Source organism: Oryctolagus cuniculus, chromosome 21 (genome assembly GCF_964237555.1).
Source record: "Oryctolagus cuniculus chromosome 21, mOryCun1.1, whole genome shotgun sequence".
Lineage (NCBI taxonomy): Eukaryota > Metazoa > Chordata > Mammalia > Lagomorpha > Leporidae > Oryctolagus > Oryctolagus cuniculus.
In genome coordinates, this window is record NC_091452.1 from 10,692,841 (window position 1) to 10,709,782 (window position 16,942).

Below are 16,942 nucleotides of genomic sequence, written 5' to 3' on the forward strand. Positions count from 1 at the left end.
CAAGGCTGCGGGTGCGTCTCCGCGGAGGGAGGTGCCACTGCTGTCTTCGGAACTCAATTTATTGAAGGGGCTTCTCTCCGATGCGGCAGGAAGTGCTGAGCCCGCACTCGTGGGAGGCGGGGCTCCGCAGCCACTCCAGGGAGAGTCCCTTACACAAACATTTGCCGATGGGCGCATCTGGGCCTGTCAATGGCTGCCGATAAGCACGGCTCTTTCTGCATGTCAGGATGGGGCGCATCGAGCGGTGAGTTTGCAGCCGGGCTCTCAGCCTTGGCTTCTCTGGGTTCACCGTTGCTGAGACATTGCCCTGGCCCAGGTGGAGGGCCCGGCACGTGCCAGATCCATGCCAGGCCCAGGGACCACTGCCGCCCCTGTCTGAGCACCAGCACAGAGCAGCACACAGCGGCCTCCAGTGGGGCAGGCGTGGGCTAGGGAGGACGCGGCGGCCAAGTGAAGGGACAGGCGGAGCATGGAGCAGCGACGGATGCCTGGGTAGGGGGTGGCACACAGCAGCGCCGTGGAGGCGTCTGCCAGGTTGAGAGAGCCTAAGGCAGCCCACGCAGGGGCAAGGGTGACCCTGGCAGGAAGTGTGGGGGAGAGAAGGGGCTCAGTCTGGGAAGACCACTGGGGTGGGCAGGGCACTGTCGGAGGGCCCCCACGTGCCGCTGCAGTTTGAGCACACACAGGGGCGCAGTGGCTGCCCACGGAGGCCGACCGGAGCACACACACGGCCGTGAGACTGCCGAGTGGCTCGGGTTGTGCCTAGCCTGGAAGCTGGGCTGGGCTGGGGAACAATCACTGTACTCTGGGCTCTGTCTCCAGTGTGGGAGAGGGTCTGCAGCCCCTGTCTGTCCCCTGATGACACCCTGGCTCTCTGCTGCCCCCTGGGGATGGGGAGGGAGGAAGGGGACAATGACAGGCACCTGGAGACTGGCCAGGCAAGCACCCGAGAGCTGGGGGCCCCAGGGGTGACAGTCGGGGGGAGGCTGGGTGCCACAGAGGCCTCAGCACTGTCCCAGAGCACGGCTGTCCCAGGGAGGCAGGAGGATGGATGTGCTCCCATCTGGGGACCCGTCGCCAGGCGCTGGCAGGACCGAGCCGTATGGAGCCGCAGCTGCCCTGACCCAGTGACGGTTCTTCCGAGGTGGGGGGAGGTGCAGAGATGGCATTCGAGTCCAGGGTCCCTGGCTGTCCAGGTGTGGGGGCAAACATGGGACAGCAAGAAGCACCTGCCAGGCCTGCCAGCCCAGCCCGGTGTGGGTTTCCAGGCAACCCCTGAGCCCTGTACTCATTACCCGACTCTCGGGACCTAACAGACGACAACGAGGTGCAGATGAGGCGGCCCCACTGCCCTCCCTCATGCCCCTGCCCCTGCCCCTGCCCCTGCCCCTGCCCCTCGCTGCGACTCCTGTCTCCAGCCACGCGGGTCTCCCCGCCTTGCAGACACGTCAAGCTTGCTCTAGCCTCACGGTCCCTCTACCCCACGCTTCCTGCTTGGGCAGCTCTTTCATGGGTGCAGAACTGGCCTCTGGCGAGCCCCTTCTGGACCACGTACGGACTTGCCCTGCCTCTCCCACCAGTCCCCACGGCCACTCCCTGGCCACTGTGGCGCCCCCTGGAGGGACCTCGGGATTTTCTGGTCACTAACGGGTTACCGAGCCCCACGGTGCCACCAGAGTGCGTAGTCAGGCCTCCGAGTGCCGGCACTCTCACACAAAGCAGACGGCCTTCAATGGGGTGACTGGGAGGGGGCAGTGAAGGGGGTCAGGGGGCAGGGAGACAGGCGACAGTGTGGTCCCCAGGGGTGGCCACGGGAGGGGCTGCCAGCATTCCTGGGCCTGAAGGAGCAAAGCACCTGCACAGAGTATGGGGTGGGCAGGGCCACAGGCTTGAGCTGTGGCCCCGGCAGCTGCTGGGAAGGGAGCCCTGCCCTCACTCTCCTGCCAGGACCCCAGTGGCCTGGCCCAGAATGAGCCGAGGGCCCAGGAGCCCGGGGTCTGTCCAGCTGGGCCCGGTGCACCTGCGGCCCTCGCATTGAGGACGGTCCCTTAGACGCTCCCACCACTGCCTGCCCTCCTGCGGCCCAGCAACCACCCCGGGGGCTGCTCCTACCGTGGAAGTGCTCAGCTGTCTTCCGCCGCAGGGCCTGCAGGGTCACCTCGGAGTCGGCCCACTCGAGGACCAGCCGGCGGCCGTACAGGTGGGTGCTGTGGCACAAGGCGTTGAAGGCTCTCTGTGGGATGAGAGAGCAGCGGTGTTAGCATCTGACTCGGGAGCCAGGCCCGGCCCCTGTGCCACGGGATCCCGGGGGAGGGTCCAGGGAGCTCCAGGAGGCTCTGTGGGCAGGGAGAGAGCGGCAAGTGCCTGGGCCGTCAGTATGGCCGCACCTGCACCTGGCGCCAGGGACGGGCCGCTGTCTCACCTCCCGCATTCCACCTCATCTAGGGAGGGCGACCCCATTAGCGGAGCGTGCTTCCTGCCTGGCTGTCAGGGGCTGGCCCACACCCGTGCAGCCCCCACGGTTGCTAGAGGCCACTCTCCTTCCGTGGCCCTGGGCTCCTTGAATCCAAGCCCTCCCAGTGTCTGCTGCCCCTGTGTGGTTGCCCCGTCCCTCAGCTGTCAGCCTGGGGCCTGGCACAAGCTCTTCCCACAGCCGAGTCGTGACTCACACACACGAGACACCGGTGGACGCACACAGCCCAGGGTTTTAGTGCATTCACAGACCTGGCACCTATCTGCTCGGCTGCCCTCGCCTGCGGCCTGACTTGTGACCGACCACGTCTCCCAGAAGAAGAAAGTCCTGGAACCCGGGACGCCAAGGCGCGAGCCCGCCAAGACACGGGCGGATGCTGGCGGCCTGCCGCTCTGAGAGACGCATGGCCAGGCAACTCGGCTGCGGGAGCTGCACGGTGCACGCACCGGCTTTGGTGGCTGCCGTGTCGCTGAGAGACACTCTGACAGCCACTGGCACCTGTGCTGTCTGTCGCTGATGATGGCTGGGTGAAGACACTGGGCACAGGCAGGCGCCACGTGCACGTGGAATGCTGAGCCCACGAACCCGGGGACACCGAGGAGGGGAGGCCCAGGACAGACCTCCCCTTCGGAGCCAACCCAGGTGACACCCTGTCTCCGCATGTCCAGCCCCCGGAGCTGTGTGGCCTCGATACAGCCGCTCTGGGGAGTAACACTGGGATCCAGGCCAAGTCAACTCCCGCACTGGGCGCCTCCACCTCCTCCTCTGTGGGACTTTTCCCCCAGGACACGCGGAGCACAGTGCCCGGCATCCATCCAGCCCGCGATCTTCAAGGACAGGGCTGGGGGCGGCGCGACCCGCGTCTTCCACAGCCAGACGACATGTGGCCAAATTAAAGAAACGCTTTGTTTTCCTCGCTGCTGTTCCGACGAGGGCCAGGTGCAGAAAACTTTTTCTTCCCCCTCCCCGCCATTTTTTTTCAGCTTTAATTTAAAAAACTCCTTCCGACTGCCAGCAGAGCCTCCGCGCTGCTTCTCCATGTGCATATAAAAATACATCTGGACCCGGAGCCGAAACGGCCCATTCAGAGCCCTAAAACACACGCGCGCTCAGCTGGCGACGTGGAGGAGGAGTCTGATGCGGGAGCAAAGCTGGTGGGGGGTCTGGTGTGGCGCATGTTCCATCCTGGCGCCGGGTCCCTGAGGAGTTGTGGTCCCGGGGACACGGTGGGGCTGCCTCGGGTGGATGCCAGGCGTGAGCTCAGCAGATGGGAATTAGGGACTCTGGGAGGTGGGCCCAGGCGGGACCCCCCAATCTCAGCCTCCGATCCCCGCTGTTAGATTTGTGTTTCTTACCCCTGCAAAGCAGTTCTCTACCCCTGTACCACAGAAAGCCCGCAGTGGTCTGCGCTCAGGGGAGACAGCGCGCAAACTCCCCTGCCCAGCCTCCCCTGCCACCGCCATCTCCTTGCGCTGCACTCTTCTGGAACGTTCTCGGCTTTCTCTTCCGCGTTAGGAGGGGAGGTGGCACAGCAGTTTGCAGTGTGGCCTCACTGCTGTACTACCTCGGTTCAAATCCCTGCTCCACTGCCTGCAAACCGTGACCTCGGCCACGCTGCAAAGAGAGCGGCGGCTTCAGCCGTGCCCCGAGCACCGCCGGGCACCTAGGGAGCCTCACTCGACCGCCTGCTGCCGTCGCTGTCCGGCCTGACTTTTCACGAGTGCTGGAGTGCAGGGACGATGCTAGGTCAGGTACAAAAGCTCCTTTGTAGCTGAAGCGAGAGCACAATATGTGGTTCTCCAAAAATAGCAGAATTACCCTCGCCGGCTCTAGTCCCCGCGGGTTAATAGGAAATCAGGCTGTGTTCCCGAGAGCCCACAGCCTCGGCGGCTGCAATGCGCTGGCCTCAAACTCTCGCACGCAGGCAGCGTGGGGACAGGGTTTCCAGGCTAAAATTGGCCTCGGATAATCCAGGGTAATTGCGTCTCATTAAAAGAGCGCAATGAGAGCTTGTAGCACCGGAGGCACCCGAGGAGGCACGGGGGTGGTGAAGAGGAGGAGGAAGGCACAGCTCTGGGCCTCGAGGGGCTTGTGGGCTAGTGCAGGGGAGGGCCCAGAGGGGCACGGAAAGTTCTAGGCTCAGCAGAAGGAAGAATGCAGGCCCAGCCCATGGCCCCATGGGCTGAAGTCCGCTGGCCGCCTCCTCCTCTCTGGCCCCTGCTGTATCCCTGCCCCACTGAAACCTGCTGTCTCCAGAGCTTTCTAAAACCTCACTCCAGGCATGGCTGCCTGTGCCACGAGCCCCGGGGGCTGTGTCCCCCTTGGAGACTTGGCTCTGCCCAGGCCTTGTGCCGCCCACACCCGGCTCCTGCTGTCTGCTCCCTTCCTGGCAGTCGGAGCCTTCTTCCAGGCAGGGACTGGGGATCTGCCGGCTCCACGGGACTGCAACTTACGCCCACAATCATTCTCCATTGCAAAGGCCATCTTCCTTCCTGTCTCCGGGCCCCTGCACTTCGCCTCTTGGCTCGCAGAGAGGGTTGTCGTCACACAGTGCGCGGGCAGCCGGGTGCCCTCCGTTCCAGCACCTGCTCCCTGTTCCACAACACCTGCTTGCCGTGCTGGTCTGCCTGACACGACCTTGAACCCAGGGGGAAGGCGTCCTATCGCATGCTGCAGGCAGGGTGTGCTCAGTAAATACTCGCACAGCAAACTGGGGGCGGGGATCTCCAGACAGCTGGGTGGCTGCTGGCCCAGGTGTCCTGCCAGGGTTCCCTTCAGGTCATGAAGACAGCAAGGACAGGCGCATGTGCAGTTCTGACAGCTCGGCCCGCAAGTGTCCACACAAGGGGGACACCTGGCCTCGGGTGACAAGACCGACGCCCCCAGGCTTGCTGTGCACTGCTCCCGACGTGCCTGAGCCGGGTTCCTCGAGGGAGCAGGAAGCCTGCTAAGACTTCAGAGAGCACCCACTTGCTGGAGAGGCCTGAGGGTCTAGAACAGACTGGAAGGACACCTCAGCCTGGCAGAGGAACAGCCACAGAAGAGCTGCCTTGCTCCCAGGAGCCACTTCCTGCTGGCCATGCGGCTCATTCCTGGGCCACCCGCCCCTCTTCTTCGAGCCCAAGAACCAGCTCCTGTGCACCCTGTACAGGGCTCCCTCACCCTCTGGTTTCCAAGGAGATGAAGCCCCCGGGAGGCAGGAAGGAGGCTGGGTACTCCTTGCACCCCTGCCCAAGGACCCCAGCTCTGCCTTCACCTTTGCCTCTGAGCCCCCCGTAGCCTGAGAGGCCCTTTGCTGGCTGTCACCGTCCTGCGGTGGCTGCCCTCCCCGTCTCTGCCCTTCATTCGAGCCACCTGGTTCCCTGCTGGACCCTGACTCAGGCGGCGGAGCCCCTCCGCCTCGACTGGGAGCAGATGGACTCCCTCCTAGGGAGGCCTCGGCCCTGCTCAGGCAGCTCGAGGCCCACCAGGGAGAGCTTTGAGTGGGCCCAGCCAGGCTCCAGGGCTGCCAAGAATCACGGCTGCGGGATTCCCTCTGAGCTGAGCCCTGAGGGTGTGCGTGCATACGTGTGTGGGGGTGCGCTAGGCTGTGCAGGGTTGGGGTCCATCTTGCAAGAACAGGAAGGCGCTGGGCCTGATCGTTGCAGCTTCCCTGGACCCAAACCTTCTCCCACAGTGAAAGCCATGCTGCGCCCCTGGAGGGACTGCAGGCCCAAGGGCTGCGCAGAGCTGCCGGGGCCACGGCTCTGGGCAGAGCTGAGGACTGGCCTCCTGTCCTCAGGCGTCCAGGGCGCCTGCCCTGCCCCTCTGTCCCCGTACAGCCGGGCGCCACACCTGAGCATGGACGGTGGCACCCTAGCCCAAGCCTTTCCTTGAAACTTGTGTTGACCGCTTGGTCAACCCGAAATGCTGGTGTCTGAGCCAGAGTCCTTCTCACGGTGATCACCGAGAGGCGGCAGGGAGCTGCGGAGCGGAGGCCCTGTCTTACAGAGCAAGCTCCGGATTCCACGCATTCCTGGGCTCTGACGATAGGAACCTGGCAAAACCCCACGACTGATGAAAACGGGGACACAAGGGTACACACAGAACGTGCACTCTCGCCCAGAGAAGTGGGGCCGTGACCACAGCTCCTCCAGCTACCTCCAGCTAATTATCCGGGGGCACTCAGAAAAGCTGGTACCTAGCTTTCCCGTGCACCGCGAAGCCCAGGGCGCAGGGGAGCCCCGGCCGGCGTTCAGCACTGTCCATGCTCCACCCCACCGCGACTGCACAACCCCCTCCAGGTAGCGCGATCACCTCCCGTTCTGAGGATGACCTGCACCCCCTGGCCACACTCCCACAGCCTCGGAGAGGAGGCTCTGCCGCCACAGGCCACACTAACCACCGCGCAGTGCGGCCCGCAGGGAATGGGAGTGTCCGGGCATGCCGGACCCTGGTCTTTCCCTGCACCCGATTAACAAGTGCGTGCGGACAGCACGCGGCTGACCATCTCACAGCGGCACTGACTGTGCACCGGGCGGTGAGGAAGCCGTCCCTGCCGCAGGAGGAAGACCAGGGATTTGGAGAACATTACCGGGAGGCGCCGTGCCACACCGGCCCCCGCCCCTGGCGGTGCGGAAAGCCAGATGAGAACGGGCCGTCAGCCGCAGCGACCGTGGTTGTTTACCACGGTGAGCAGAGCTCTGCCTGCCAACGCCGCCCGCGCCGTGTCTCCCTGCTGCCGGCTCCCCCCAAGTGTTTATTTAAGCCAACACACTGCTCCGCTAATTGGATAACATTCCATGTGAAAACAGACCTTTTAAAACAACAGCAGCGGCGGCAAATGAAAACAGCTGCAACCACAGAAGTACAAAGGCGCGGCGGCCGGGGAAGGCACAAGCAGTCTCACGGCGCGGGGTGGGGAGGAAGATTCTGGATTCTGGGCTGCCCGTCTCTTCTTCCCGCCCTTCCCCTTCCTCCTTGGCCAGCCTGGTCTGGGAAGCACAGGAGATGGCAGTTTCCAAACGAAATCCCAACAGCTACTGGTGGCCGCTTGGCCCTGGCGGAGAGCACATGGACTGCCCAGGGCGCCTCCCTGGGCCCAGGGGAGCCGACTACATCCTGGGTCTGCTCCCGGGAGACGTCTAAGGGAAAACCTCCTGGTCTTCCTCCAGAGCGTCTCCAGAGGGTGAGCTCTTGGCCTTGGCAAGGCCCCAGGGCCAGGGGAGAGGTGGTGGGTGCGGCGGGAAGAGGAGGGGGCTGGCACGGACATGGAGTGGATCAGTGAGCCAAGGAGGCCAGAGCAGAGTCCTGGCGCACGCGGGCCTTGGCCGCAGGTCTGCCTTGGCTCTGCCAACACCGCTGTCTGACCTTGAGCAAGTGCCTTCATCCCGCCGAGCCTCAGTTTCCCCAATTGTGCGAAGTCCCCCAGCGCCTATCTTCCAGAGCCCACCGAGGATTCAAAACACTGAGTGCAAATGCCTGGTGCCACCTCTGCCAGACGGGCTTCTGACAGCTGGTGGTTTGTTTTGTATCAACGTAGAGACTGAACTTTCCAGAAATGGCCTCGTGGCCCGTACTGGCCACGGCATACAGAGCAGCCCATGCTGGGGGCACCCTGTGCTCAGGATGTGCTGGAGTCCTTGGCTCCCCCATTCTCCCGCCCTCACTTGCCTTCACAACTTGAGGCGGCTCCGTGATCACCCTTGGGGGCAGAGATAACAGAAGCCCTTGGAGGGCCTCTCACTGCCAGGGACGTTGGGGGCAGACGAATGGCCGAGGCTGGGAGAATATGCCAGGTCAGCGATCCTGCGTGCCAAGCGTGGCACTCAGGTCACCAGCGCCTGTGACGAGGGCAGGCGGCCTGGGCCAACCCCGCCCCAATGCGCCAGAGACTCCTCACGGGCTCAGGCCTGGCTTCGTATCAGTTCTGTGGCCCTGGCGCCGGGGCTTAGCAGCCGTTCAGAGGAAGTGGAGGGAGATTGCGAATCTCCCGCCCGGCTCTGGGGTTCCTGCAGGCTGGGCCCAGCTCAGAGGTGCGGCTCACTGCGAGCGCCCATGGCCTGGTTCCTCTGAGCTCCACCACAGCGGCCTTCGTGTAGCCTCTCGCTAAGCATTCTCTTTCCGGTTCTGGGGGTGAGCACTTGCCCCAGAAGGGGCCTGAGGATGTGTGAGGTGGGACGTGGGGTCAAGGTAGGAGGACGGACGATGCAGAACCGCTGGGTTCAGGGGTGTCGGAGGAGGGCAGGGGATCGGGGCCAAAGCAGACCCTGGTGTGGAGGGAATGGATGTTTTGGGATTCAACTGGAGCAGGTGGACTGGCTGGTGCTAGAACACCGTACCAGAGGCCTGGAAGCCTCGAGCCAGGCCCCAGCACCAGCCCTGCCCGGCACCCCTGAGGTTCTCCACTGCCTTCCAGCTTCGAGGGTTTACAATGAGCTTTTGCCCCCGGCCCCTGTCTTCACCTTCTCCTTGCTCCCTCCTCTCCTGCTGCCTGAAGGCAGCACGGGGCACATCCCGATGCCCGCTGACCGACGGCTGGCTCTCACTGGAGATGGGAGAATCTAAAGGGGGCCTGAACGGGGACTGGGGCTCAGACCTGCGTTCTCACCACTCCTCACTGAGTTAGACAGGCCTCGGGGTGCTTCACTCTGCTCTGCGCCCCTCTTCCCACACCTGCTACCCACAACATTCAGGAATCTACATGCTGACGTCACGGTTCCGTGGGTCAGCGCTGAGTACTGACGGTTCCACTCAGCAGACAATGGTGTTCTTCAGACCGGCAGGGAGGCGGCGAGAGGGAAGTGGCGGTAGCCTCCCCAGGAAGCAAAAAGAGCAAAGGATCTTGGCAAGAGAGCTGCGCTCGTGCCTTCTGGAACACCGGCTCGCCTGGCGGTGGTACCACGGGCTGCTGCGGGCACGGCAGGGCCAGAAACAGCGCCTGGTGGTGGGGAGGGCCAGGGAGGGAGCCCATCTCACGGGGCTGTGGTCGGATCCCTCACTGTCCCCGGCTGCCCCTGCTCCTTGTGAGCCTGCCGTTCCGGAGGGCAGTAATGGGACGGTGCGAAGGAGGCGCCAGATCGTGGTTCCAAAACAGCACCTGTGGCCTGGCCTTGGGTGAATTCCCTGTGTACCTGGGAGCCCACCTCCCGCCGTAACAGACTCCAACAGCAGAACTATCCTGACCGTCATGTGGCAAAGGGGCTCGTGGGACACCCAGGCTGGGAGCCCACACGTGGTCCAGCCCTCCAGGCCCCAAGTGTCCTCCCCCAGCCCTGACCTCGACCACTTGGCACTGTAAAGAGGCCACTGGGGGGAAGACGGGCTTCCAGCCCTAGAGCCCTGACCCCTTCCTCTGCTCCTGCCCCACCCAGCTTGTTCTAGACCACCACCAGCACCACCTTCTTTCCTTCTCCTCCTCCTCGTGGCCAACAGAGCTCCAGGGCCCAGGTCCTGTCCTGAGCAGAGTCCTGCTCCCATCTCACAGGGGAGGAACTGAGGCACACAGGAAGCGAGTCACCCGGCCTGGGCCACACAGTGGGTCGGTGGCAGTGCTGGGGTCAGAGCTCGCGTGCTCTGGATCCGCAGCGAGCGAGGGCTCTGATGGCGCCGCCCCGGCACTGCTAACAGGCATTCCTTAGGGACGGGGAGTGCGCCCCACGCTGCACGCAACCTTGCACAGGAACCCTGAGACGAAAGAGGCCGAGGGCTCCGCACCCTCACTGCCTTCCCCCTGCTGACAGAACCCGAGGTACCTGCACACCAGGGCCAAGGGACGGTGGCTTGGAACAGGCCGGCCCAGGGGCATAGGAACCGTCGGGGAGCACTCCCTTCACACCTCCTGCCAGCACAGAGGTCGGCTTCGCTGCCTTGCTCCCGGAGGGCCGTCCCGCCAAGGCTCTGGCTTCACAGACCAGGAAACCGAGGCACTCGGCAGAGCCAGGAGAGGCCGAGCTGCCGGTGTCAGAGCCGCTGCTCTCAATGGCTGCCCCCCACGGCCGCCCTCCCAGCTGGGGGCACCCCGACTCTGCCCTGCTGAAGATGACAGCCGTGGGACCGTCGCACACAGGGTGCCGCTCCTTTTGTCACCGACAGGAGAGGGGAGGGCGGCCAGCCGAGAGGGGAGAGGAGCAGGTGTCCAAACAGACGTGGCCATGTGGTCGACAGAACAGACCCTTGAGTTCAAGATGCGCAGACAAAGGGGGCTGGCGAGGCCCTCCCGGGGCCCGCGGGCCCTCTGCCTGGGTAGTTCCCAGGCCCACAAAGGCCGCAGCTGGGTCCCCGAGCTGCCCCTTTGGCTCTGCACAGGGACCCACCCTCTGGGCCTCTTGCAATGCCAACTTGCTGAAGGCCATGGGCGCCTGGAAAGTGGGTGGGTGGGGGGCCCAGCCTCCAGGGGAGGCTGAGAGATGGCCGACGCCACCTGTGGGCACGGAGCTCACAATGCAGGCGCCACGGCCACCTCTTTCTGGATTCTGACCCCACCCACGCAGCCTCTGTCCCCACTGCTGCTGGGCCTGCGGGGGACCTGGCACCCACTGCGAGGGCAAAGCCCTGCTGAGCTGCACAGAGCCTACAGGAGAAGTGGCCTTGCTCTGTCCACAGTGCTGTGGGTCCTGGAGGAGCCTGCAGGGATGGCCATCCACGCAGCACCCGCCTGGGGTCCTCACATGCAACCAGCCACAGGCAGGACAGGGGAGAGAAGTTACGGGCCCCAGGTGCCTCCTGGGTGCTAGCCACTCTCCTTTCTAAGCGCTCTGCCCTGGGTACCTCGGTGCCCTTCCATGCAGCCCAGCCCTGGGGCCACTCTTATAAAGAGGGGCCTGGGAGACCCACTTGCTTCCCTGGTTTATATCCCAGGCTCCCGGATGTGTGAAATGCAGGGAGGGAGGGCCACAGAAATGCCTCTTCCTCCAAATGCAAAATCCAGCCTCTTTGTCCCACAGGAAGAGATGCTGTGTGAACCACACTGAGACGCCAGAGCCAGGCAGTGTCTCCTACAGAGGGCCCCGGTAGGGGAAGGGACCACGCCTCACCTTGGCGTCCTGCTTGGTGAGGAAGTCCACGAAGCCGAAGCCTCGGTGTGTGCCTGTCCCGGTCATCTTCTTGGGCAAGCGGACAGTCTTCAGCTCCCCGAAGGTGCTGGTAACAAAAGGCAAACACGGGAGTTGAAGACCGGAGGCCTGCTGGAGGTGGGAGGGCTGACTGTGCGCACACTGATCCCTCTGGGTTGAGAGAAGTGTTCGCACACGCGCACGGACACACACACACACACACACACCCCTGCGTCAGCTCCCTGGCAGCCAGCTTTCTCCCAGGCCCTGGCCACCAGTGTCAGGTTGGAGACCCCGCAGGGGAATTCGCAGTTCCTCCCCCCACCCAGGGGGGTGGGGCACCCGGCCTTGTGCACACCTGGCCAGGTTACAGAGGCCCAGGCGGGGGTGAGGGGCTCTCCTGGCCTTTGCCTCTACATCCCAGCTGGGCTGGCGGGATCACAGGCAGGGCCTGGGGTGTTCCTTCTGGGCTCAGCGTTCCGGGGTGCCAGGCCTGTCCCCTCCCTTGGAGCTCGCCTTTTGATGTCCACTAAGCCAAAGCCAAGCCAAGCTCTGGAGAAGAAGGCGGCCTGGCTCCTCCCCACAGGGAGGGAACAGGGAAACGTGGCCTTGGGCCACCCCCGGCGCCCCCTGTCCTTCCCGCCCGGCCAAACCGCTGGGAAATCCCGGGACAAAAGGATCGGATGTTCCAGGGCCTCCTTGGCTTTCCCAGCTCGCCACAGACCCTCCGCCCCCTTCCCTCCTAACGTCCATTTATCAAATATATACACACAAATCGCTGCCGATAAATATTTAATGTGCACAGCAGCTGAAGAGAGGTATTATTTTATTTGAAAATCTGCACACATTTGCAGCCGCCTGGGCACGCGCACGCACACGCGGTGGGCTGGGGTGCTTCGGGGGCAGGGGCCGCTTGGGCGGGGAGCACGGGAGAGGCTGTAAGCCCTCGTGAAATGATGCAAGCTACATCCGAGGCGTTAACCCGCAGCCTCGCCGGCATGACCAGGCATCTGCCGGCCCAATTTCTGGAGGCAGGACGGTGTGTAAATGCGGCGTTATGAATCCTCAAAATGAATCTGCACGTCCCTGGAGCTCCCCCGCCCACCTCCCCCAGGCGGCGGGAAGCGGTGCTGGCGACAGGGCCAGCCTCCCAGGGAGTGGAGCCCTGTCAGCCGCCCCACTGCACGGAGGCTGGAAGCCGACTCGGAGGGGGCCCAGGGCTGGGGCCCCGAGGCTGGGCAGGTGGGGACAAGGTGAGGCTGGAGCTCGGAGAGGGGCGAGGCCCACAAACGCTGCTTTCTTCTGCCACCTAACGGCCGGAGCATCCTACAGCATACACACTGCTCCTTGCGCCGGCACCACAGCTCATTTGGGGAAGTGGTCTCGGGCTCTGTGTTCTTGACTCGGGCCACAGGGAAGGGGCGCCTGGCGTCCGCAGGACCGGGAACTGCACACATTCAGCAGCCGCGTGCGGAAGCTCACGGGCACAGGAGGCCCGGGCCGGGTGCTCTGTCCACGTGGTCACGGCAGCTTTTTTGGGGAGCTGGTCTCTGCACCTGGCTCTGCTCTGGCCTCCAAGGCTCTCAGGCATCAGCCACTAGCACAAGGCAGCCTCTCGCCCCTCTGTGAGCCTGGGTGGGCAGCCCTGGAGTCCCCAAGCAACCCTGGGCTCACTGAGGTACCCCACCAGGGAACTGGGGCGCCAGTGCTTGTTAACTTCTCTGCCTCCTCGTGCGCTAGCATGCAGGTGGGCCCTAGCAGAAACCACCCCCGCCTCGCTCGTGACTGGGTCTGCAGCTCGGAGCCCAGCGCCCTGCCTCTGAGCCGAGCCCTGCAAATGTTTCTGGAAGAGAGAAATAAGCCACGAGTCGCCCTGAAAGGGGGAGGGGGCTGCTGGCCAATGACCCCTGCCCTCAGAGTCCACGAAACCAGCCACGGGGTAAATACAAACTGTACGAAGGTCAGTTACGACGGGTCTCGCCATCCCCATTTCCCAGGTGAGAAAGCCAAGGTCCAGGGGGCATTCTTGGCGGTAAGCAGTAGGGTAAGAACAGGAATCCAGGCACGGCCGTGAGCCCCGAGCCCTCCCGCCGCACAGACACCGCACCCTTTCAGGAGCTAGGTCTGTTTCCTGAGGCGTGGCCGGGCCTGGCTGAAGCAGGAGGCTCTGTGTGGCAGTGCCTAGAAAGCCCTGCGTGCAACTGCAGAGACCCAGGGACCGACCCAAGGCCGCTGGGCAGGGGACGGAGCCAGGCTGCAGCCCAGTCATTCTGCGCACACCGCGTGCAAGCACCCGGCTTCTGCCCAGCGGGGCTCCTATCTCCTCTCCCTTCGTAGTCCTGCCTAGTTTCTAGTGAGCGGCCTATAGGTGTGCGTATGGGGGGGGGGGTGGGAAGGAAGGTTAATTTTGCCCTCTCGGCAGCACGCGGCGGGCTGTGGATGCTCCGTGCATGGTAAGCAGTGACGGGGCTGGAGAAAGGCGAGGAAAATAATTAAAAGGTGCAGAAAACGGCTGGTGAGGAGGGGTGCAAGGAGCTGTGCTTCCGTGGCCTGCACACACAGTGGCGGAGAGCTGGGCAGAGGGAGCTGTGACAGGACACCCGGGACTCACCAGGGGCCGTGGGCAGGGATGAGGGAGCCAGGGGCGAGGGAGGTGGGGCGCGTGGCTCAGCTCTGCACAGCAAATGAAACCCGTTTCCCACGCCAGGAAGCCAGGGAGGCAGCTACAATGGAGCGAGCATCCTCCTGAGAGCAGGACAGGGGCGAGCGGGGCCTTAAGGAGGAAGTGCAGGCCCAGGGTGAGATCCTAGGCGGGACCTCCTCAGTACAGCCACGCCTGCGTACAACCACCAAGCCAGCCACTGCCAGGTCTTTTAAATGCGAAATTTCCAGGTACAACTGCACCGCGGGGACAGTGGTGCTGTCGCCTCTCCTCTTACAGATGAGAAAACCAAGGGCCACAGCAGAAAAGGATTTTGCCCACGTCCCATGACCTGGGTCTCAAAACCCGGGCGAGCTTTTCTGATGCATGCCAGGACGATGCGGGCAGCCAGTGGCTCTCGCCGCCGGGAACCGCCTGGGATCATATCAGGCCAATACTAATGATCTTGGAGAGATAGCAAAAGAGAATTAAAAAGAGAGAGGGAGGAAAGGCTGGGGGAGGGAAAAAAAATCGATGAAGTACCTTTAGCCTCTTGGAGATAAGCGATGTATAAAGACCAGCCATTATTAAGGCTCTTATCGGACAGCAAGGGCCGCGGAGCCATTTCTAAGAGCGGCTTTTGCAGGAAGTTCCCGGGAGCCCTCCTTCCTGGGGAGCCGAGGCCGCTTTGGGCTGAGGCTGGGCAGGGCCCCCAGGGACTGGGGAGGGGAGACAATCACAGGGCACCCAGGAACTCCTCCCTGCGCCCACACTCTGCCGCCCGGGGAAGGAGATGCATGTGCGCGCGCCCCACTGTGCAGATAATAGAAACCACAAAATAGCAATTACTGTATCAGAAGCTGTGAATGAAGAGGACACGCCGAGCTTTTAAACACGGCCCTCCTTCCCTCCCCCACCACGCTCACACCTCGGTAACAAACTCACACCTCACTTTTCCAATTATTTCATTCACCTCGGGTTCACCAATTACTCCCCCTGCCGCGGCCCCACCCCCTCCGCCACGCCGGGAACGCACGATTGGTGGTGGTGGGGTTGGCGGGACTGGAGTTTGCTGTCGCCTGTCTAATTTCTTACGAGGGGTGCGTGTGTGCGTGTGTGTGTGTGTGTCGGAGGGGGGAGGGGGCAGCGAGGTGTTGAGGGAGACAAGCCAATTACGCCTGGCCTCGTACACAAGTCAGAGGTATGCAGATCGTGTTTGCACACAGCCAGGAAGCTGGCACGGTGTGCGCACCCTGCATGTGGGGGGAGGGGGGTCCTCCCTCCCGGCTAGCTGCACGACCCCTGCCCAGCTCGGCTGCGGCCCCGGCCAGTGGCTGCTACTAAAAAGAGATGAATCATCCTATTTCTCTCTCTCTCCCTGTTTGAAGTGATGCGCTCGGGGGAAGGGAGCCAGAGGAGAGGTGAGGAGGAGAGAGGGAGAGAAGCCTCCAGGGATGTGAGCTTCTCTTTTGCAGCTATGCTGGGGCCCAGTTCGGAGGCCGAGCGGGCGGCCAGAAAGCTGGTCAAGTCTCACGGCGTGTCGCTGTTGCCAAGGGGCTCAGACACGTGCTGAGGAGCCGAGGGCCCTGCTCCCGGGACAGAGGGCCGCACCCTGCTCTTTCTGGACCTTCTGGAAGACCCGAGCCCTGGCAGACGCGCTGAGTCCCACAAGGGGTTGCTGGTGTGACTTGGTCCCACCTGTGCTCAAGTCAGGGCTGAGGGAAAAAAAAAAAAAAGCTCGCGGCGACCCCGGGACCCCGAGCGGGAACAGCGCAAGCTGAACAGGAAGGGCTGGCCCTGCAGCACACGTCCACCCTGGGCTGCTTCCGCTCTTCTGGGGCTAAGGAGAAATGGCCGCATCTCTGGGCGTGGGAAAGCCTTTTGGACACACCCCTGCCTGTCTCCCAGCACCCATCCTTCCAGCTGGCATGGCGGGCAGTCCCTGGGCACCTGAACCCTCGAGACGCTCCGCGCTGGGCACTGCGCTTCCCACCGTCCAAGGGGGAGGACGTGATTTCCTTCCCAGGCCTCACCACGCGGGCTGGAATGACTTGTCCAAGTCCCACGGTGGTGAGGAGCCATGCTGCGCTCAGAGTGGCCTGCGTGCTGGCATGGGCAATGTTCCCAGACAGCCCTGTCCACGAGCAGTCAGCTGCAGGGTGCCGGGAGGAGGGGCCCGCGGTGACCTTTGTGTTCCACAGACCCTCGCCCTGCCTGGGAGGAGCTGCACGGGGAGTCTCTTAGCCAGCAGGAGGGAGACACACAAGACGACTCAGGGCTCAAACCACGCATGTCAGCTGTTCGGGTCTAGGGCCGAGGGCTCCTGGCCTTTGCCCACCGTTTCCCGTGCACACTGCCTCCAGTCTCACACCGATGGGCCGGTCATCACCCGCCCACGGTGCTGAGCTCCACCTGCTCCTGCTCCTGCTCCTTGGAGTAGTTCCCGAGCGTCTCACTGGGATTCTGCTGTGCCCGCCTCCCAGTCTTCTTTCATACCCTGTCCCTACCTCCCGTGCTATGGAACATCCACACCGGTTTTCCACCAGTGCCCCGAACGCATGAGATGGAGGCCTCAGGGCCTTTGCATTCGCCTTTCCCATGACCTGAAATGCTCCTTACCTAGACAGTCCCACAACTGACTCCTTGTCACTCAATTCTTGGCTCAAACGCCACCTCCCCGAACAGGCTTTCCACAGGGACCCCATTTCACAGTGACCCTTCATGCCACCAGCTGCTGGGTGACATATTCACGCAGCGTCTGGAACAGCTTGTCTACTTATCATCTTCCCCTTCCTT

At 63.4% G+C, this 16,942-nt stretch overlaps 1 protein-coding gene across 1 annotated transcript in view; it reads right to left on the reverse strand.

Annotated features, from left to right (window-relative positions):
- The window catches only part of RBM19 (RNA binding motif protein 19), a 110,660-nt gene that overhangs the window by 18,302 nt on the left and 75,416 nt on the right, over positions 1–16,942 (reverse strand). The window contains exons 22-23 of the mRNA XM_070066254.1: positions 11,488–11,593; positions 2,113–2,233 (exon numbers count right to left, since the gene is read on the reverse strand). Coding sequence (XP_069922355.1) covers positions 2,113–2,233; positions 11,488–11,593 — 227 coding nt within the window. The remainder of the gene's footprint in view (positions 1–2,112; positions 2,234–11,487; positions 11,594–16,942) is intronic.